The sequence below is a fragment of the Myotis nattereri genome, assembly GCF_964212035.1.
Source record: "Myotis nattereri genome assembly, chromosome: 1".
NCBI lineage: Eukaryota > Metazoa > Chordata > Mammalia > Chiroptera > Vespertilionidae > Myotis > Myotis nattereri.
This window is the reverse complement of record NC_138075.1, coordinates 86,002,784-86,026,797: the sequence shown is the minus strand read 5'-3', so window position 1 is coordinate 86,026,797 and position 24,014 is coordinate 86,002,784. Positions and strand designations below refer to the sequence as shown.

General features: G+C 39.2%; 1 protein-coding gene across 1 annotated transcript in view; it reads right to left on the bottom strand.

Annotated features, from left to right (window-relative positions):
- NUBPL (NUBP iron-sulfur cluster assembly factor, mitochondrial) overlaps window positions 1-24,014 on the bottom strand; it is a 228,652-nt gene that overhangs the window by 116,669 nt on the left and 87,969 nt on the right. The window contains exons 5-6 of the mRNA XM_081103156.1: window positions 18,913-18,952; window positions 18,732-18,822 (exon numbers count right to left, since the gene is read on the bottom strand). Coding sequence (XP_080959282.1) covers window positions 18,732-18,822; window positions 18,913-18,952 — 131 coding nt within the window. The remainder of the gene's footprint in view (window positions 1-18,731; window positions 18,823-18,912; window positions 18,953-24,014) is intronic.

Below are 24,014 nucleotides of genomic sequence, written 5' to 3'. Positions count from 1 at the left end.
ACAGGAGGTTGGCCAGCTAGAGAGGGACTGTGGGAGGGCTTCAGGGCACGCCCAGCCCATCTCGCTCAGCCCCAATCGGCTGGACCCCAGCAGCAAGCTAACCTACCAGTTGGAGCATCTGCCCCCTGGTGGTCAGTGCACGTCATAGCAAGCGGTTGAGTGGCCTTGGTATATCATTAGCATATTATGCTTCGATTGGTTGAACAGTCAACCAGTCGACTGGACACTTAGCATATTAGGCTTTTATTATATAGGATGTCACCCCAATAAACTTAATTGAAAATTTTAATCCAAATTTAGCTTTGAATATACATTTATTCTGGAAAATAGTATTATTCACATTATATCTGTATAGTAAAAAATATTTAACTTTGTCCAAATAGCCCCCCCCCCCAAAAAAAAATAACTGGCCTTTGATTTTAGCTTCTAGAAAGTAATCTCTAAGGCAGCAGTTCTCAACCTGTGGGTCACGACCCCTTTGGCAGTAGAACGATCCTTTCACAGAGGTCGCCTAAGACCATCCTGCATATCAGATATTTACATTATGATTCATAACAGTAGCAACATTATAGTTATGAAGTAGCAACGAAAATAATTTTATGGTTGGGTCACAACATGAAGAACTGTATTTAAAGGGCCAGAAGGTTGGGAACCACTGCAAGGTCTTTATTTGCCTAAGACTTTGGGCTAGCCAGATAATAATAATAAAATTTAGGATGGGGGCTTTGGGTCATGCTCAGAGGGGATGGAGACTAGAGACTGAGATCCATCACATGGACAATCAATCATGATCATGTCACAGAGTACCAATAAAAACTCTGAATACGAAGATTCAGGTGAGAGCTTCCTTAGTTGGCAATACTCCATTCATAGTGCCAGGAAAGCAATGTGCCTGACTCTACAGGGAGAAGATACAAGAAACTCCACACTTGGTAATTCCCTGGACACTGCCCTTTGTGCTTCTTCTCTTGGCTGATTTTAATATTTCCTTTCCTTGTAATAAACCATACCAATGAGTATAATAGCTTTCAATGAGTTCTATGAGTCCTTCTATCAAATTGTTAAAACTAAGAGTGGTCTTGGGAACCCTTAAATTTGCAACTAGTATCAGAAGTGAGGCCAACCTTGTAGGGACTGGGTCCTCTAATTTTATATCTGGGCTAAACTCTTTGTAATATAGATTCTCCCTTAATCAATTTATTCACAAGTATAAAAAACGATTTGGAAAAAAACCCCTCAATACCTGAGGTTAGCTTAAACTGTCACTGAAAAATTACTAGTCTATTGACTATTAATGGTCATCTGCTCCCAGTGAAAAAGTATCAACAGTTAACCACTAAGAAAAGTACTGTTGAGTTTGGATCTGGATATAATAGACACCAAGACAGGAAGACATTTCCCTTCACTGAATTACAGCTTACTCTAAGTAACTTGGAAATGCTACTGTACCTCTGTGAAGGGTGATCAAGTCCAAGTAATAAATCCCTATAAAATAATTTTAATTCAATTAATTGAAAAATTTTAATTTTCTAGTACTACAGTTTAAAAATGAATTATATTACTACAGTTACTGATATTGTAACATATAAGAGTTTGTCAATTTCTCATTACCAAATACTACTAAAAAGATTTTATAGCACACCTCCATATAAAAACCACACCAAAATAACATCTTACGAAAATTAACAAAAATGCAATGGAGGTGGAATGAAAAAGAGGCATTTAAATAAAAAATATCAGAGATTTACAAAGTCATACTCTCAGATATACCTTACAATGAATGTACAAAGTCTAAAATACAAATCTATAGCCAAATGTCAAAGGAAAAGTCTTAATATATTAATATCAATTAACATTTCAGAGGTGATATTAAAGAGTGTATTTTCAACTCTTTTAAATAAAAACTTAAACCTTTTAAAACTTCTGTGGTACAGTTTAGTTTAAAGCTCAGCATAGGGAATCAATAAGATTACTTGTGGGACCCTGTCCAAGTTGTTTAATCCTTGTATGCCTCAGTTTCCTCACTTGAAAAATAAAAATAAAAACAACACCTATTATACAAAGTTGTGTGGATTAAATGAGATGATGCAGTTAAACAGTATAAGGCTTAATACATAGTAAACATTGAATAACAGGTAGCAGTATTTAGTAGTATAGAATTATCTAAAGATAAAAATTAATTCGACCTATTTAATTTGATGTTTTCTACATTTTGGTAACTAATACACTAGACTTAGGCTTTACTAAAATAAACTAATTTATTTCTAAGGACATATGTATAGGCTTGGTAAAAACAAAACAAAAAAAATAAATAAAAAGAGGATGTTTTAATTCACCATTAGTAATTTCTTTTTTGGTAGACTTTTTGTCAACATAAAATTAACTAGTATTATGTAAAACAACTATTAAATACACACGAACATCTATAAATATAAATTAGTACAGTATTATTTTTAAACTATGAATGATCACATAGCATTAACATTTTTTAAAATCGATTAAGTAAAGGTTTACAGGAAACAAAAGATTCTATAGGGATAAGTTTCATGCCTTTCTTATTTACAATTTTTCTAAAATTTAACCACTTGAAAGAACATATAAAGTCAGAGGGTAGCTGCCTTAAACAGTATTAAGGAGACACTGATAGTCTTTGAATTGACTGACATCATGAGAGTTATATGCTGTGAAGAATCTGGCAATCTCTGAGCAAGTAACAAGAGGGAAAATTTAGTTAGTAATGGAGAAATGAAGAGGAATGAACAGGTTGTCAAACAGCCACCAGCAGTATAAAACTGCCTTTTAACAACAGAAATCCTGATCAAAATGAATGACATGGAATAACTCTGCAATGATTGTGAAAAAGGCAAGAATACAATTCAATCAGCATTAAAGTAATCACAACAAAAATAATTTCTGAATCTCATTAAATAGAAAACACAGTGGAGTATAAGGTTCACCATTATTTTACACACCACCAAAGAAAAAATAATTAAACATGCCAAGATGTTACTGATTAGAAAATACACTCCAATTTCAGAGATATTAAAATTTTTAAAATGTTTTAAAATCAAGTAAATACAGTATCTGCCTCAATAATAAATAGGAGTCAAATCCTATGAAATTCCCAGTAATATCTATAACCCTTCCTCCCTCATAGCCTGCTTGGGATCTGTTCAAATCTTCTTAGAACCTGAACAGTTCCGCCAAGCTTACCTCTAACTCTGACCCATAATTCCCCATCTGCACTTGAAGAGACAGGATAAGTCCTTGCCCACCTGACAAGGGCCACAGCTCTATGAATCTCTCCTAAGGGCCCAGTAGGTAATCTTACCTTGTTACCTTTACAAGTTTCCTTAACTATGACTACAGGAGACAAGGCCCTACCTTTTGTAATTACCCTTATTCTAGACCAGGAGTGGGCAACCTTTTTGTGAGTGCGTGCCAAAACCAGCAAAATCTCTGACTCAAAATCTTCTGCGTGCCAACCCTAATTTTTTGAGAACATGTTACGCCTACTTGATATCTCTTAAGGTGTACGTATGTGAAGAACCTTGAAGAAATAATAAAATTCATTCAAGCGACAAAAACACAGTATATGATGATGAAAAATACATTTATTTTTTAATATATACATGTTACATAAAATTATTTATTTATCTAAGATGCACCTACACTGAATTTATCTGAAAAATAAAAAAGTCGATATTAAGAAAAAAAGTGTAAATGGAAGATTATAAGAGAGGGTTTCGAGTGCCAGCAAAAGTTACTGGCGTGCCATGTTTGGCACGCGTGCCAGGGGTTGCCCACCCCTGTCCTAGACTCTGTTCAAATCATTGTGGGTTATATTTTAAAGTCTAAGCCAACAACACCAAAAAATTGAGAAGTTAGGAATTCTTCTGAACTATTCAAGGTAGAAATAGGATATTATGAGAGTTTGGCAATTAGCCTCCTTTTAATTTATTCATTTTCTAAGGAAATTATTTTAGCCTCACTGATTTTTGCTACTAATGAATTATGTCTGAGATCATTTTCTCCCCCTTTCCTCAATATATTACTGGCTTGGTACATTTTCTATCAGTGCTGCCTTTTGCACTGATTGCTGACTTCAACTGAAAGAGACAGTTCATTTTGTCAATGTTCTTATAAACAAACCAGCATTCTGCATGCTTCCCATTTATGTCAGAGGTGTAATTAGAGCCCGCCCATCCTTATATTAAACTACCGGAGGACCTCTATTACTTCCTTCGGGTAGATATTTCCACTGGTAGATACGCAAAGAAAGAAATGGGAAACATTTCTCTGTGTTGTCAGACACAAAATAATATCCAAGCATCTTTGCTTTATCAATGAAACACTGGCCAAGTTTAAACCACAATGATGACTTCAATTTCCTGGTACCTGCCTATCCTTTCTCTTTCTTACTTCCTTTCCTGCTCTCTCTTTGGATTCTGGACAGAAGTAACTGTCCTTTTTTAAAAAATAATTATTTATTGTTGAAAGTATTACATGTCTCCTTCCCTCCCCCGACTGACCACCTCCAGCCCTTCAGCGCCCTATTGTTGGTGTCCATGGGTTATTATGCATATATACACATAAGGTCTTTGGCTGATTACCTCCCACCCTTCCCTGACTTCCCTCTGAGATTCCGCACTCTGTTCCATGCTTCCATGTCTCGGGATCCACTCCGCTCATCAGTTTATTTTGTTACTTAGATTCCACATAGGAGTGCGATCATGTGATACTTGTCTTTCTCTGGCTTATTTCACCTACCATGACACTCTCCAGGTCCTTTGGGGCATTTGTTCTAGCTCTGGAAAGTATACTGTTGGTATTCTAATAGGGATTTCACCGAACCTGTGGATTTCCTTAGGTAGAATGGACATTTTAATGATTTGATTCTACCAATCCATGAACACGGTATATTCTTGTTTACACCTTCTTCTATCTCTTTCTTCAACATCCTATAGTTTTCCAAGGTCTTTTGCCTCCTTGGTTAAGTTTATACCTAAATAATCAACAAAGACTGGCTGGAGAGAACCCTGATGCCCAAGGACCGGGACGAGGGGCGGAGGCGCGATAGGGCTCCTGGTGCACCTACAGCAACTGAAGTTCCAGGGAAATATCTCAACTGTGGGATCTAATCCCCAAGCTAGGCCCCCCAGCAGAGAGCACAAGAACTAAGACGGGTACCCACGTAACATCTGGCTGTGAAAAGCAGCAGGGTTGCTGTCTGCCAGGGAGCAATGGATGGAAATTCAGGCACCCTCTTAAAGGGCCAATGCAATAAATTCCCTGTGGAGCCACCCACTTTGTGCTCCAGCAGAAGGAGGGCAGAATGGACTGGAGCTGTGTGAGCAGAAACCAGGATTAGGTGACCTGAGTCTACACCTTTAATCACTCCTGGAGTGTGGGTTAGCCTATAAAGGGCCTGAGAATATGTTTTTCACTCAAAAGAAAAGAGCCAATCAAAGTAAACCAAGCTTTGAACTGGAAGAAAAGGGAAGATCAGAGATGAGAAACCTACTGTACTGAAGTTCTAGGAAAGAAGACATAATTAGATAGGCAAAGAAGCCTAACCTTACCAAAGTGGGGAGCCAGTATGAAGAAGTAGCTAATGATATACCAAATGGGGGAAGGGGAGATGAAATGCTATGCATCCAGCACAGAGCAAAATGTGATTAAAATACCTAAAACCTAAGGAAGAAAGTCAAGGAATTGATGGCCAAGAATGGTCAAGTACCTTCCTCTTCCAAAGGTACCAGAACTAGGGCTGATCACTGATATAGAGCACAAGGTAATCTGGCTCAGCTGTGTATAATCACAGAGCTGCAGTGGGAGGCCTCCCCTGAGTGTTAGGTTAGAAGAGAAGCTCTGAGAGTCAGGGCCTTAAAAGTTGCTCCAACCTAAAACTACACAGAACAAGAATTGAGAATATCAGTGGTTGACAATGGAAAATAAAAACTCCTTTTTTAGCACTTCCCTTGCTTTGTTTTATTTATATTGTTTCTTAATAATTTACCCTTTAAATCTTTGGATCACTAAGTAGTTTTATCAAGTGAAAAGTGTTTCTACACCTGTGTTAACAGAGACCAGAACACAAGAAAAAACTGATGAAGTTATGACCAGATCTGCTCTAACACTTGAGAAATTTGGCATAAATGGCTTATGGTGTGGGGTTGGGGACCACTGGTGCCAGCCAAAGAAAATATAAGAGTTTTCTTCTTACATATCTACAATAGCAACATGTAAAACGAGAGCATCACAATACTCAAACCTGCATATATAAGTAATCAGTCATCACAGTGAGTTGGAGGTACTTGTGTAAGTCATTTCTTAAAATCAGCAGAAAAAGAGAAGCACTTCAGTAGGAAAAAGTAACCAGCAATTGATATGCATAGGCTGTTTCCTAACTCCTGAGACCTCGTTCTTTATCCACACTGGATTGTTGACATGGAACTAAATGAAATCTCTGAAATCTGATATCCTATAACAGTGATGGCGAACCTTTTGAGCTCGGCGGGTCAGCATTCTGAAAAACCCTAACTTAACTCTGGTGCCGTGTCACATATAGAAATTTTTTGATATTTGCAACCATAGTAAAACAAAGACTTATATTTTTGATATTTATTTTATATATTTAAATGCCATTTAACAAAGAAAAATCAACCAAAAATATGAGTTCGCGTGTCACCTCTGACATGCGTGTGAGAGGTTCGCCATCACTGTCCTATAACAATACCACCACCTTGAACAGACAACACTATGTAATACTCAGCCTTGTTATTTAAGTTCCAACTTTGATGGTCTTACCTAAAACACTGTAAAACAATATCTGAAAGTCATCAAACTTTTTAACATATCTAAACATTTGTTTATGACTATAAGTTAATAGTCTGTAACTGAAAGTTTTATGTTACAATTTTGAACTGTCTTACACATGCATGACCCAAACATAGTAAATAGGCAGTAAATTTCTCCTGCTGAAGATGACAAAAAGTCCAATAACATTTTAAAAGCACTGCAATAATTATCTGACACCAGTTCAATAAATATTTGTTAAATGAATGAACAAATGCATGGTGATCAAACCCTCTGCTAGATTAATCAAAATGAGCTATTCTACTAAATAATACTGTCTCAGAAAAATATTTCAAAGAACTGGGCTTTAGTTATATCTCTATTTACATATTCACTAATATATAGCTTTAAAGGGGAAAGAAGAATTCAAAACGAGGCTTAACATATTTGACTCTTTAGACTCAGATTAAGGTCCCAAAGAAATCTAAGAGCAATAGCTGACTTATATAGAAACTTGTTTCATGTTTAAAGAGTTTTGAAGAAAATTATGTCTTAGGTGCCTGAAAGACAACTACCCTGCCCACTTAGATTAACTAGTTTCTAAATTCCTTAATGCTTCACCAAGGCCTAGTAAAGTGTTTTTAAATACGAGACTTGTTAAGTACCTGGTGATGCAAAATTCATGAAGAGGAATGATTAGAAGGTCAGATGCCCAAAACTGACAATGAAGACAGTCAATAATTTCATTTATAGTTAATGCATAGTCTATGAATCTTTTTCACGCAAGGCAATAAATTTATTTGGTATATTCAGATATGGCTAACTTAATTATCTTAAGAACATCATTTAATATTTTATCTCTTTGCCTAAGTGTTTGGGAATTTCTAAAACTTAATATATCATACTATAAAATACTACTTAATATATCATACTATAAATCTGGATGAAGAAGGTAATTTATATTAATTATATAATGTCAAAGAAAAAAAATGGATAATGTCCTTAGAAACTGTTTAAATGATAAATGACTAAAAGAGGGTCATTTGAAATCATTTTCTCAGGCCTCCATGTAGAATTCAGTTGAGTACAGACACGTTACTAATATCTAAAGACTAGAGGCCCGGTGCATGGACTCGTGCAGTGGTGGGGTCCCTCACACTGGCCTGTGGGGATCAGGCCAAAACCAGCTCTCCAACATCCCCCAAGGGGTTTTGGATTGTGAGAGGGCACAGGCCAGGCCAAGGGACCCACCATGGCACGATCAGGTCCGGGGAGGGACCGTGGGAGGGATCAGCCTGTCAGGCCTGTCTCACTCAGTCCCAATCGGCCGGACCCCAGCAGCAAGCTAACCTACTGGTCGGAGCACCTGCCCCCTGGTAGTCAGTGTATCATAGCGACTGGCCGTACGGTCTGACATTTAGCATATTAGGCTTTTATTATATACGATAGGATCCAAGATGGCAGTGGAGTAGGTGAGTTACACTCACCTCCTCCCAGGACCGAACCAGAATTACAGTAAAACCTCAATTTTGCAGATCTCAATTTAACAGACTTCGGATTTAATGGACAAAATGTCCAGTCCATATATCAAATGTGAAAATTAACACCCTATTAATTTTAAAATGCTTTTAACCAAGAGTTGCTTATAATTAAATTAATAGGTTATTTTTTTTGCTATTATTTCACTGTTATTTTTGTTTGTTTCTGTTAATCCTCACCAGAGGATATTTTTTTCCCCATTGATTTTTAGAGAAAAGGAGAGAAGGAGAGAGAGAAACATAGATATAAGAAAGACACATCGATTGGTTGCCTCCCACATTCGCCCAGACCAGGGCTAGGGATCGAGCCTGCACCCGAGGTACAAGCCCTTTACCTGAATCCAATCCAAGAACCTTCAGTCAATGGGCTGATCCTCTAACCATTGAGAAAACCAGCCAGGGCCATGTTATTTTAACAAATACTAGCAAACAGGCCATTTGTTGGAAAAAACACTGTAATAATATCACCAACATAAATAAATATTACACATCTACAACTATAATCTACATATTTAAACCCAAGAGTCACTGCTCGTAAACAATGTTCGGCGAATGATTAGCACGTGACCACACCGTAAGGCACTCAGTAATTGTTCCTGTGGTCCTGTGGCATGACTTTCTGTAGTAGTTGTCTCACACATACAGGCAGATGTTCCAATATGAGCTAAGCCAGGCCCAGCCATCTGCTTTTGTTTACTTGTGGTGACTGGTGAATGCACACAATTACCTGACATATCCAGTATAAATTTAAAATTACTATAATATATATAGAAAGCTTTTCTGTGAAATTAAACTTTTCAAACATACTTAATTTTAATTACACTAACATGTCTACATAAGTAAAAACAGGTAAACTAATTTGTCAATTTTTTTCACATACACATTCGGAAAACCTACTTTATTATATAATGGACTTTCAGCTTTAATGGACACCCCCCACCCGAATTAGTCCCTCGTATCGAGGTTTTCTTGTGCAACTAAAATACAGAGCAATTAACCGAATAACCACCGGGAGACGAGGTGGACAGAAGTGCTAGAACCAAGGGTTTACAGGAGTCTTACAGAGACTGGCAGGAAGAGCAGAAAACCCGAAGGCATCTGCTCTAAATGAGGTATCTCAGCTGCAGAATTCCCCCTGAGAAGCATGGGTTCTTGACCGCACACTGGGCTCGCTAGCCCAGAGCACCAGAGGCAGAAACAGGTGTCAAACATAACATCTGGCTGTGAAAATCAGTGGGGATTCTGTCCAGCAAAAAGAGACACAACACAGGTGGCCTCTTCAAGGGTCAGTGCACAAATTCTTGTTCCAACCAGTCACACCGCAGACACCATCTTTCTTTTTTATATATATATATTTTATTGATTTTTTACAGAGAGGAAGGGAGAGAGACAGAGAGTTAGAAACATCGATCAGCTGCCTCCTGCATACCCCCTGCTGGGGATGTGCCTGCAACCAAGGTACATGCCCTTGACCGGAATCGAACCTGGGACCCTTCAGTCCGCAGGCTGACACTCTATCCACCGAGCCAAACCGGCTAGGGCGCAGACACCATCTTTCTTGGGTGAAGCACTTCCCTCCTTATGGCATCAGCCTGGGGTAGAGCAATAGACCTACCTTCTGAGCTCCCTTTAGCCCCACTCTATGGAGGAGTCAGCTGCCTGGGACCAGAGTGTAGAGGTCTGAGCAGACTCAGGGGTATCAGTGACTTGAGTTGTGTGGCTCCAGAGCTGGGGCCATTTACTCCACCTTTCCATAAGGCTGACCTGTGTCTCCTCCACACAAAACATTCACTAGCCCCATCCTCCTGACTCCTGGCAGCTCTGCCCAACTCAGCTTGGGCTCCCTAAAAGGTTCTGGCAGAATACGGGATAAACTGGGTTGTGTTACTCTAGGATGGGGGCCATTTTTCCCTCAGACGCCAGACTGAAACAGAATTAATCCTTCACACAGCCAAATCTTGGTCTGTTTGGAACTGATAAACTCTGCTGACCTAACCCTGATGACTCCATGAGACCTCACCCCAATAGGAAAGTCTGCAGGCACCCAGAGGGTGGCAGCTAGACTTGATTTACACTGGGACTTTTGCTGAGTCGCCTCAGACCCACCACTGGCACTGAGTTTGAACATGTACCAATCTGGTGAACACCACTTACTCCTACGTGATGACTCACTGAGAACGTACCTTATGCAATTCGAGTATCTCCAGAGACACTTTCAGTGACTGAGCCCAACAGGAAGACAAAGGAAGGTATAGGAGGATCTCAGGGTGCCTTGGGCCTTTTGCTGACCTGCACCTGGGCTGGGTACTGGTGGAAGCTGGCCTTGGTGTGTAGCTTGGTCCTTACATGCGCACCTAGGCCCAGTAGAGGCAACCACAAACTATGGATTGCTTTGTAGTTCCAAACAGATTGCCATGGCCAGTCAAAGACAGCATCTGAAACTGACCTGCACCAGAGTCCTCCCAAGAAACCCCAGAACCAACACACACTGTGGCCAGCTTCAACCAACATCAGGGCAGGATCCGATTAACTTCACAAGTGGAATATTCAAAGGGAAATCATGGCAAGCACCAGATCCTGCTGAGGCAAATTTCACTTCATGTTATCAGCACCTGCACAGCAGCTTATACACTGTGGTCGGGGTCAGTTCTCACCGTCAGCCAGCCTGTGGGGTGACCCCATGCACCAAAGAAACAAGACTCAATTACAACAGGAGGGGCTACACAACTCACACCAGGGACATTCCAGGAACACGCTGCTCAGGGGATTAAGGAGACTACGCTACAGGGTCCCTAAGGACACCAACTGTATAAGGCCATCCTACCAAGACTAGGAGACATAGCAGATCTACCTAATACAGAGAAACAAAGACAAAATGGGTTAGGCAGCCAAAACCATGCCACCCACGAAAGAAGTGAGGAAATCTCCAGAAAAAGAGCTAAATGAATTGGAGACAAGCAATTTACCAGATACAGAGTTCAAAAAACTTAGTAAGAACTTCAACAAAGAGATAACAAGCATAAAATAGGACATCCTATATAATATAAGGCCAATATGCAAATCGACCAAACAGCGGAATAACTGGTCACTATGATGCGCACTGACCACCAGGGGGCAGATGCTCAACATAGGAGCTGGTGGACAGTGCACTCCCACAGGAGGAGCACCACTCAGCCAGGCTCATGGCTAGCGAGCGCAGCAGCAGTGACGGGAGCCTCTCCTGTTTCTGCGGCAGCAGCAGCACTAAGGATGTGTGACTGCCGGCTCAATCACACATCCCCCAAGGGCTCCCGGACTGCAAGAGGGCACAGGTTGGGCTAAAGGACCTCCCCCGCCCCCCATCCGAGTGCATGAAATCTGTGCACTGGGCCTCTAGTATAAATCATGAAAGAGAACCAGTCAGAAATAAAGAATATGATATCTGAAATGAATAATACACTAGAAAGAATGAGCAGTAAGTTGGATGAAGCAGAGGACTGAACCAGCATTTTGGAAGATAAGGTAGCAGAAAACACAGAATCAGGGCATCAAAAAGGGGGGGAAGTATCATAAAAATGAGAATAGTATAAGGGACTATGACACAACATGAAACTCAACAATATCCACATCATAGGGGTACAAGAAGGAAATGAGAGAGCAAGAAATTGAAAATTTATATGAAGAAATAATGACTAAAAACTTCCCTCACCTGGTGAAGAAAAAGACACCCAAGTCCATGAATTGCACTGAGTTCCAAACAAGATGAATCCAAAGAGTGCCACACCAAGACACATCATCATTAAAATGGCAAAGGTTAAAGACAAACAGAATCATAAAAGCAGCAAGAGAAACACCAGTAGTTATGTTCAAGGGAGCTCCATAGAACTGTCAGCTGATTCCTCAATAGAAACATTTCAGGCCAGAAGGGATTGGCATGAAATATTAACATTTACTAAACCTCTGTTACTTTAAACATTAAATACAGGAAAGAATTTGGTTGTTAATTATGCGGTTAAATACTGGGAAAAATACACCTATAATAACTTCTGGTATAATCACTTGCCATTTGAGAAATGATGTATCCAACTTCCTTTGGCTCTTCCCATGGGACGCTTAGGGAGTTCTTTTTTTTCATTTTATACAGGATTAAGCAGAGCTTAGCCCACACTCAAAAGCAAGATTCTTTAGGAAACCAAAGGCTGAGAACTTTCCTTATTCAGAACTGAAATTCCATTGTCAGGGAAATCACTAATACCAAATATCAAGGGAGAACGTCTCATTCCTATTGCAGGATCAGCTAAAGTGAAACTGCTTCTTTAGTTGCTAGGAAACAACCAACTCATTATATGCCATTATCAAAACCCTAGAGAAGAAAACTGGCATCTGCTTCACATTTGGGGTTACTGGAGATTGAACTAAAAGCACTGAAACTGCTGCCAAAATCCCCGGTCTCCAGGGCTTACATTGTGACCACAGCAGGTGCTGACACCAGACTAGCCTTTGAAGTTTTCCTTTCTGTAGGTCCTTTTCTAATAACTACACTTATATTTCCTGTATCCCACATTTTCAAACTCAAAGTTTCTAAGACAAGACTTCCACATTTGAGTTAAGTATATCTATGTTGAGTACAATTTAGAAAAAATAAGTAGTACTCAGGAATCTTAATAACAGAAAAATGTTAAACTATTAGTTATTCATTGAATGAAGAGTACTAGATATTTATGCCTTTAGTTATTTAGAGTCAAAATTGAAAATAAGAGAAAAGTGTTTCAAAATCAGAATAAAAAGGAACACATACTGACAAATCTAGTACTCAAAAAGACATTGCAGCTTTTATCTGTCTAGTTTTCTTAACTGATCATAAAGTTTAACTTCTTTTTTTATGGCCTAGCTTGCTTTCTCATAATGCATCACAAAATACTTTAATGAACGTAACCCTATTTATTCATCAGTCTCTTCCCTTCCTTTCAGCAGATAAAGTTGGAAGGAGGTGAGGTGAAATTATGCTAATAAATGATGAGACATCCGCAAGTTGAAGCCGAGACTCCCTATACTACTGCTTCTGTGTCCAGAAACACAGGTCACTTTCAGAAGATGCTGATGGTAAAAAGAAGGAGACAAACCACTGTCCTTCACCAAATTACAAATAATAATCCTGGTAGGGCTCCCCCACCTTAATGTAATCCTTTGCCCCACCTCTCACTCTAATGCTCACCTAATTTTAGTTACTCAAACCTGCCACTCTTAACTAATGTTCCCTTGATATTACTTCATTTTGTTAATCTCAAACAACTCAGTTCTACTCCATCACCATGCTTACCTTCTCCCAACCTGATCTTACCCACCTTCCTTTGTGTTTTATGAAACATCACTTCTGCCTAGGGTTGCCAGATTTCTCAAATAAAAGTAAAGGACCCTCACTTAGATCAGTTTAAATATCATATACACAACAAATAATTTTTAGTGTGAGCAATTGAAACATACCCATACTGTGAAAAAGTATTCACTGTGTATCTGATACTCAAACTTAACTACATATATCCCGCATTTTATCTGGCAACCTTATTACTACCCTACTGTGAGGTACCTTGATCCTTGACATTTTTCTCACTTTCATAGAAACTGCTTTTCCTCAGTAATACATCATTTCCAAATTTCATCCATAAAAAAAAATGCCTAACCTTTCTAATACCCCTCCTTCTCTAAACAAAACCAATTTATATATGACTTTTCACATCCATTCCTCTCTCAGCTACTCAATCACTTCTACATCACAAGTGATTTTCTTTTTTTTTATATGATTTTTTAAAAATATATTTTATTGATTTTTTACAGAGAGGAAGGGAGAGGGATAGAGAGTTAGAAACATCGATGAGAGAGAAACATCGATGAGAGATAAACATCGATCAGCTGCCTCCTGCACACTCCCTACTGGGGATGTGTCCGCAACCAAGGTACATGCCCTTGACCAGAATTAAACCTGGGACCCTTGAGTCCACAGGCTGATGCTCTATCCACTGAGCCAAACTGGTTAGGGCCACAGGTGATTTTCAATTATTTGGATCCTCCAATTTTACCCAGTCTCCTGATGCCTCCTGACATGTCTTTCTGACAATCAGGCCTTGACTTCAGTGTTTCCATAATTAGTGCCCTAGATATTTTTCTCCTTTAGACATTCTGCCATGCCAATCCTGTATCCAACCACAATTTTGCACATGTCAATTTTAAGTGTCATAGCGTAGCTAAAGAGTTGGCAAAACTAAAAATTCTGATATTTAGCATCCATTGGGCCCTTGCTGCTACACAGGCATCCTATCATTCATATCTTCATCTCTTTTATTATTATTATTCCTCTGAAAGCAGTTAAAAGCACTGCCTCTGGACCATCAGAGGCCCAAACCTGATTTCAGAGCCACCAGCATTAGTTATTGTGACCTAGGATATCTATTAATAAAGTAAGAACTCCTTGGCCCTCCTTTGGACATACTGAAGAAAAATCTTTAAATGGGAGAATAGAACATGGAGAATAAATCTGAATTTTCAACTAACTTCACAGATAATTTTTATGAATACAGAAATTTGTGGTGATCCAAGATGATAGAAGCTACATTCAACTCTTCCCAGGACCAAACTGGAATTACAACTAAAGTATAGAAACATCATCCTAAATAACTAACTGAAAACTAGGTGGGAGAAGCCTTATAACCAAGGACTTATAGAGGAGGCCACAACAAGACTGGTAGGAGGTGCGGAGGCACAAGAGGGCTGACCAGGCACTCACGGGCAGCAGCTGAAGTTTTAGAGGGATCTCTCAGCTGTGGGGAGTGGTCCCCCTGAGAAGTGTGGGGTCTAAATCCAAGCCGAGCTCCTTAGCCCAAACACCAGAACCAGGAAAGGTGCACAAAATATATTGCTGTAAAAAGCAGAGGGTTTCTGTCTGCCAAGAAGAGATGGCTAGAAACACAGACATCCTCTTAAAGGGCCAATGCACAAAATTTCCTTCACCCTGGGCTCTGGCAGAGGAAGGGCAGAGCATACTAGAGTTATGTAGGTTGATGGCTCTGGGGAGATAGCTGAGAGGATTCCTGTGCTTAGGCATTCCTCCAAACTGCAGAAGCCATCTTTCTCAGGCAGAGCATCACCTCATGCAGCATCAGCCTGGGGGAAAGCAATAGCCCCACCACCCATTGGAATCCCTCTCATCCCACCATGTAGAGCTTATGCCCTACTGAGGAGTACAGCCCAAGGCTCTTTAGTAACTGCATGTAACAGAGAGCCTGTAGGCGAAGGCTGATCTCTGGGTACTTTGACCTGCCCCCGGGCCTGGTGCTAGTAAAAACAGACCTTGGTGCACAGCTTCTCTCCACATGCATGCAGGCCCAGCAGAGGGAGCTACAAACTACGAATCGCTGATAGCTCCACACAGGTTGCCCAGGACCTGTCACAGAGTCTGACATCTGTCTGTACCACAGTCACTCCAAAGAGGCCCAGAACCAATACACCCAGTGGCCAGTTCCACACAACAAAGAGCAGGATCCAGTAAGCTTCATAAGCAGCATATCCACAGGGAGATCTCAGCAGGCACCAAACTGTGCTGAGGCGAATTCTACTTTGTGTGATCAGCATTTGCACAGCAGCCCGCACACTATGTTGGGGGCTGAGCCTGTCAGCCAAACTAAGGGTCAATCCCACACATGAACAGACCACAGGTCACCTACTACATAGGGCCACTGTAACAGACAGGAAGTCATGGCATTTCTACTTGATACATAGAAACACACACGAAGAGGCAGCCAAAATAGGGAAACAAAGAAACAGGCACCAAATGAAAGAATAATGAAATTCTCCAGAGAGCTAAATGAAATAGAGGTAAGCAATTTATCAGATATAGAGTTCAGAGTAATGATTACAAGGATGCTCAACAACATGAAAAATGACATAGAAAACATAAAAAAAGGACCAGTCAGAAATTAAGAATGTCATATCTGAAATACATAATACACTGGAAGTACTAAACAGTAGGCTCGATAAAGCAGAGGAGTGAATCAGCTATTTGGAAGGCAATGTAATAAAAAATACCCAATCAGAATAGCAAAAAGAAAAAAATTATATAATGCTGGCAATTAACATAATTATTCTATACTTTCTGACAGTATTCAGAAGTAGATAAAAGAGGTTGGGTTATGGCAGGACATTGGCTGAGAATATGGAATTGGGATCCTGCCCCTCCTCTCTTACCCAACACTCCACAAAATAATAACAACAACAACAACAATAATAATATACTCTGGTTCCTGCAGACTTCTGATCCTTTCACCTCTTTTCTCAAAACATTTTCTTCATTTATAAAAGCAGGTACTAAATATAAGTTTGAACTTCAGCACAACCTTTTTGTCGCCTAATTAATTTGTACTATCAGAGTTTTTTTAAATAAGAGAAAGTTTATTTAGAAAGTTAGAGGCAAAGAAGAGCCCTCAGAGCTTAGGAGAGAGAAAGGTAAAGGTGACTAGCTGGGGAGAACAAAATGGGGAGAGGAAAGGTGCAGGTTCCAGGAGGAAGAGCTTGCTGTACTCTCAGGTTCAATCTCGCTAATTCTGCGGGAAACTCCCTTTGCCCCTCTCCTGAGGGCACACGCACACATGCTCTCTCTTCCACCCTCAAGGGCTCACCAGCAAAGATGCTTTTGTCACCTTTTGGAATTAGAGATTTAAAAGGATCCCTGTGATTTTAAAAAGGACACACAGAGGTAGAAAAGAGAGAACTCATGCACATCTGGCTGGGGACAGGCTATGGGTATAAATATGGGGATGCTACATCCCTGAGCTGGAAGCTTAGCCTGCATCTGCATCTCTTTTTTTATTTTTTAATCCTCACCTGAGGATATGTCTTTCATTGATTTTGAGAGAGAAACATCAATCTGTTGCCTCCCATACACACCCCAACTGGAGATCAAACCCACAACCTGGGTATGTGCCCTGACTAGGAATCAAACCTACAACTTTTTGGTGTAAAGGATGTTGCTCCAACCAACTGAGACACCCGACCAGGGCTTTTTTTAAAAATTGTATCTCTGTATCTCTTATCACTGACTTGAATCTCTAATAAGTCTATGGACACTGTGGAAAGCTGAAGTATTTCCACCGTTGGTGGCCATTCATAAAGGTTTGGGAGGAATTCTTAATCATTTCCTGTTGGGAACTATAACACTAATATAGAAGGGGAAAATTCATATTTAAAACATTCTCACAACAAAATAAGATATTTCCTTTTGGTGTGTCCAACTTTCTATTGACTCTAACTTTTATTATAAACTGAACTGAGATTTGCTTAGAATTTCCTAAGAAAAAAGAGAGAGAGAGAGAGAGAGAGGGGCTGTTACCCACACAAATCAGGTTCAAGGTCAACAAGGAATTGGCAGAGAAAGGGTGTTGTTGAGAGTAAAACTGAAATAACCTATTTTGGAAACTGAATGTAAAAGAGGAAGAGATGCAGCCAAGAGACTTAAATAAATGTACTAGGAATAGGATGATGACACTGAGTCCAGAGACAGAAGAGTACATTTATCAGACTCAAGCAGCAGAAGAAAGACATGATGTTACAATGAAAAAAGAAGAGTTTCAGAATTCAAGACATATTTCATCTACTTGATTCACAACTGGAAATAATTATATATATAATGAATACATACAAGGAATATCTATGATTAGAATTGTCAACCTATAGCATAGTACCTGACCCAAAGTAAAATCTGAATATGAGGTAACTGCTATAAATAGGTGGAGAAAATCCAAATTACTTATTACATTTCCCTAGAATATAATTAACTAATAAATTCACAGCTACTAAGAAAAAAAATAAAATTTATTCTTATAAATAACATATAGCCCTTCTGATAGTTTTAGATAATCCACTCAAGTGTTCTCTTCCTTAAGAATTAATTGAAGTTGATTGGGCAGATATTATATACACAAATATATAGCCATATGTACTCAGGGTAAAACAAAATTTTATTTTGTTCTGAAGCACTATAGCTTATATAATTTTTTCTACATCTGAGTAATTTCTGCACTGCCCTTATAACTCATACTGGCCATAATGAGATTAACCATAAATCTGAAGAAGGCAGATTACTTATAAAATAGATTTCCCCATCTTACTTCAGCCTCAACAGAGCATCAGAACAATATAAAATAAGACATTGGGTTTTTAGTACTCATAAATAATGGAGAAGATTAAATCACATAACAGTGAAATTTGATTTTGTCACCACATAACTCATTATACATTCAGTTTATCAGCTGGATTCTTTTGCAAAACATGTGAAACCTAAATGCAAATTTTAACAGCTCTCCAATAAGCAATTGCATTAACCACAGTGTGCCGATGATAAAATGATACTCAATGCAAGTTTCTTACCTGCCTCAACAGTTTTTCAATGGCTGACATTACCATAAGACCTCTCCAAACAACTGGTGCAGTCTCTTCAACCAGGAAGCCCATAGACATACTACAACAGTAAATCAAAAAGACAACTAATTTACATAAGTTAATCAACAGTATTCTGAAAAGAAGTATAAAGTAAAAAAGATATGCTCACCAAGCAATACCATAATTCAAAAGAGGCTTCATTAGGTTGTCTGAAATTAAAAAAAAAAAATCTCTTTGAGAAGAGTCATATATAAACATAATGATTTGTTCTCATCAAAGAGTGCCAAATTAAAATACAAATAGACTACTCCTACTCCTGCTCTTTTAACCTCCAACTAATTCATCTCAATTTACAACAGTTTAAACATTTGTCAAGCATAAAACTAATACTTCGAATAGATGTAACTTCTAAAAATGGTTGAGATATTGTTTTATTGAGAACAATTCATCTAGCATTTTCAAATATGCTTTTAAAAATACCTCAATAATGTTGTTCACCAATTTTGTTCACATATATAGATACATAGGTTACATACATATGCTTTAAAAAATAGCCTCAATAAATAATGTCTATCAATTTGGTTCACATATATAGATTACATATATATGCTTATCTAGGATGCTTACACACATGTGCACACACAAACTCATCTAATCAGTTCTCCCTATTTCTTATTTTTTCTTTACTTGGAGAATTTGAAAAGTATACAAACACCAAAAAGTAGGAAAACTTTATTTTGTACCTTAATATAATAAAAACCATAAATAAAAAATCCACAGTAAGCATCGCACTTTAAGAACAAGGAAAAGAAAAGGATATCCCCTTTGGTCACTTCTTGTCAACATAATATTGAAAGTTATAGCCAGACAAATTAGGAAAGAAACATAAATAAGTGGGATCCAAGTTGAAAAGGAAAAAGTCAAGTTCTCTCTGTTCATAGACGATATAATCCATGTATATAAGCTATGGTGCACACTGACCACCAGGGGGAAGACACTCAACACAGGAGCTGCCCCCTGGTGGTCAGTGCACTCCTTCAGCCAAGCTCCCATAGCCAGCCAACCTCCGCAGTCCCTCTCTACCCCCACCCCCACTGGCCAACCTCCCATGGTCCCTCCCTTCAGCCAACCTCCCGCAGCCCCGATTGGCCCTGATCACTGGCCAGGCCAAGAGACCCTACCCGTACACGAATTTGTGCACCAGGCCTCTAGTCCTATATAATAAAAGCCTAATATGCAAACTGTCCCCCTGGGCGGTCATTCGACATCTTGCTATGACATGTGCTGACCACCAAAGGCGGGCGCAGAATATGGTGGGCGTCAGCAACGCACTGCAACCTCTTGCCGGCTACCTGGAGGCGGGGGTGCCTGGGATGGAGGTGTGGTGAGAATGCAGGGTGTCCACCAAGCTTGCTCTCACTCCCTGTTACCCTCCCCCAAGACTCCAGGGCTCACGTGCTGGGGAAGCACCTGCACTCAGGTGCCACGCACCCGCAAGGAGCCCACCCTGAATCCACACGGCATCTTCCGGGTGAACCAAGCCACAGCCACTGGAACCGCAGGGGCTGGTCAAGCTCCCCATGGGTTCGTGCAGGAGCTGGTCTGCAAGGCCAGTTGGAAGAGAGTGTGCTGCCCACCCGGCTTCTGTGCGGCACCACTGGGTGGCCCAGAAGCCCACGCTGTGCCCCGGCCCGTGGCATCCAGCCATGCTCACCGCATCTCCACATGGGGACTCAGGCACCATGACTCAGGCAGAGGGGGGCACATGGGGTCCTGAGGGCCCAGGAGCTGCCCAGGGCCCTGAGGTCAGCTGGAACCTGCCCTTCCACACATGATGCTCATGCTTTGATTGCCAGCCAGGCCTAGGGACCACACCCATGAATGAATTTTGTGCACCGGGCCTCTAGTCTTACACACAGAAAACCCTGAATGTTCCACACACACAAAAAAAAACACAATTAAAGCTGATAAATGAATTCAGCAAAGTAGCAGGATACAAAGTCAACACACAAAAATCAGTTACATTTCTATGCACTAATAATGAACAATCTGAAATGGAAATTATGAAAACAATTCTATTTATAAGAGCACCAAAAAATCAAATGCTAAAGAATTAACATAACCAAAGAAGTGAAAACTCTTTAAAATGTACAGTGAAAACTACAAAACATTATTGAAACAAAGAAGACATAATAAAAGGAAACATGTATCATGTTCACTAACTGGAATACTTAATATTGTTAAGATGTCAATACTACCCAAAGCATACATATTCAATGCAACCTCTCTCAAAATCCCAATAACATTTTTATAGAAATAGAAAAATCCGTCCTGAAATTCATATGGAAAATCAAGGGATTCCAAATAGGCAAGTCAATTTTGGAAAAAGAACAAAGCTAGAGGACTCACACTTCCTGAGTTAAAACTTACAATAAAACTACAGTAATCAAAACAGTGTGGTACTGGCATCAAGGCAGACAAATAGACCAATGGAATAGAATAGAGAGCTCAGATATAACCCTTAGCATACTGGGTGAGGCAAAAGTAGTTGTGAGTATGCACAACCCAGAGTATATTCTTGTATTAATATTTATTCATTATTGTATTATTTTCCTTACAAATAACTGTAAACCTACTTTTGCCCTAACCCAGTGGTCGGCAAACTCATTAGTCAACAGAGCCAAATATCAACAGTACAACGATTGAAATTTCTTTTGAGAGCCAAATTTTTTAAACTTAAACTATATAGGTAGGTACATTGTTATTAACTTAATTAGGGTACTCCTAAGGCTTAGGAAGAGCCACACTCAAGGGGCCAAAGAGCCGCATGTGGCTCGCGAGCCGCAGTTTGCCGACCACGGCCCTAACCTATATATACTGGTAATTATAAGTAGAATTCGTTATAGAATAGGTACTGTGACCATGTCAAACTGAAAAGCTAAATAAAAAGGAAATAGGCATATGAAAGGCTGCTTTCAAGTTGGCATCAAAGATAACTCTGATCTAGAATCAGATCTTTCTGTAGTGATCCCATTGTTAAGTAGTGGACATTTCCATTTACTTGGTATTCGCAGTAAGCCTAAAGCATCTCTGTACCTCCTCCTCTATTCCCTGGCTCCAAAACGAAAAGAAGAGTTTTAAATATAGTTGAACATCAAGGTTCAGAAATATATATTTTTAAAAATTATAAATTAAAATCATATAACTAGAGACATTAAGTCCATTTTTAAAAGTGAAGATAGTGTAGCCAAGAATATGCAATCTCACTTCATGAATTTTAAGGATTATTTAAACAGAGTAAATTAATAAACAAAACAGTTTTATAAAAACCAAACCTTTATCCACATTACTCAAAGGTAAAGAACTTTTATAAAGTAGGAAGGACAGCCTTAGCGGTTTGATTCCGTGGTTGAGCATCAGCTCACAACTGAAGGATCGAGGGTTTGATTCCAGTCAAGGACACATACTTCGGATGCAGGTTCAATCCCTGGCGGGGGCAACCAATCAATGTGTCTCTCTCAAATCGATATTTCTCTCTGACTCTACCTCGCTCTAAAAATCAATGGAAAAAATATTCTCGGGTGAGGATTAACAACAACGAAAAACATAGGAAAGGACAGCCAGTAAAAATTTTGTAACATCACTTTCTCACCATCCATTTTCCTACTCCTTCCTTTCTTTCTGAAGCCAAGACTCTTTCTTATGGAAAATTAGGTGCAAGAAAAGAGTTGCATCCACTATTGTTGTTTCAGAAGAATGTCGAGTTATGGTATGATAATGTAGTTCCACCTATTAACAGTACCCTGAAAAGGTTTAGAATACCCACCTGTGTTCATAAAATAAAAGAAAATAAGCAAAGGGAAGTAGAATAAAAGAAGGTGATTAAAGGTGAGTACCGGAAAAGTGAGTAAAGATGGGGGAATGAGAAAGGTCAAAACTCAAGTGCCAACCTGGACAGTCAAAGGCAATATTATAATACTGTTTCTAGGAGTGGAAAGTAGGGCATGTAGAATATTAGAGAATGGAGCAGAAAGTAAGACTATGAAGAAAATTTTCTAGTGTTTTTACAAGTACAGTATACACCTACCACTGTTAATATTAAAATGTCATTTATGTTCACCATACTTTCCCCTTTTTGTACCAGCCTGAAACTCTATTACCCCATTCCTGGCACCCACCCTTCTCAAAGCTGAAAGCCATTCAGACACACATTTCTTCAAATCCAACCTCTTGCCTAATAAAAACTGCCCCTTTCTATTCCAGCCCATCTCTTCCTTAATCAAGATTCTCATTGTCTCACGTGGGTGGTTTCCATTAGGAAAATAACCTGATAAAAGTAAACCACATTGAGGTCTTAAGCTTTAGAGAATAAAAGTATTTTTAAATGTTAGGATCATATCTCAGAATCTTATCTACTCTGAGGCTAACATTTTCTTCACTTAATCATTCAAAAAATATTTACTGAGTAACTAGAAGTATAGAGACAAATTTGGCACCCTACTTCTGAATACTTGCCAGTTTCTATTGTAGAGTGAAATAGTGAAAGGAAGGCTAGAAAAAAAGATAGGCAATAATGGGACTTTAGGTACTGATGATAAATACTTGCTTTACACACTGTTATTCCAACAACTCATATACCACCATTCCTGGCTTCCAGCCCACCTTACACCTGACTTCGCATCACTAATTGATCATATTCTTTCCTGCTTAAGCCAAGTATGGACTCAGAATTTCTTAAACATTATGTTTCAGGTAACCAGCTGTTATTTAAGATGAAAACTATGTGTTACCTCCTAGTTAAAGGGAAAGTCAGGCATCTGGGAAGGAACGATTTTAAAGATGACAGAAGGAACCACACTATATTCAGTCTAGAAGAGTAACAAAAATAGCAATTACATTATGTGTCATGCAGCACTGCACAGATACTTTAAAGATATTGTATTTCACTGAATCCTTATAGCAATCCTATGAGGCAAGTATTATCTCCATTTTACAGTGAAGTAGAAGGCTATTCCCAGCCTCCTCTCTGCTTATCTAAATTCCCTTCATCCATGGCAGCCTCCAAACCAGCTCTCCATAATCATTCCCTCTGCTAATCTCCTCCAGCATCTGACAATAAATGTTATCCTGTGTGATTGTTTATCTTTCTTATGCTTCTATCCTGCCTCCCCAACTAAATACCATATTCCCCTTGCTCAGTACAGCTGGTGCTCAAAAACATACATTTATATAATGGCCAAAACAATTTTGTAAAAAGTCAAAAGTTAATAT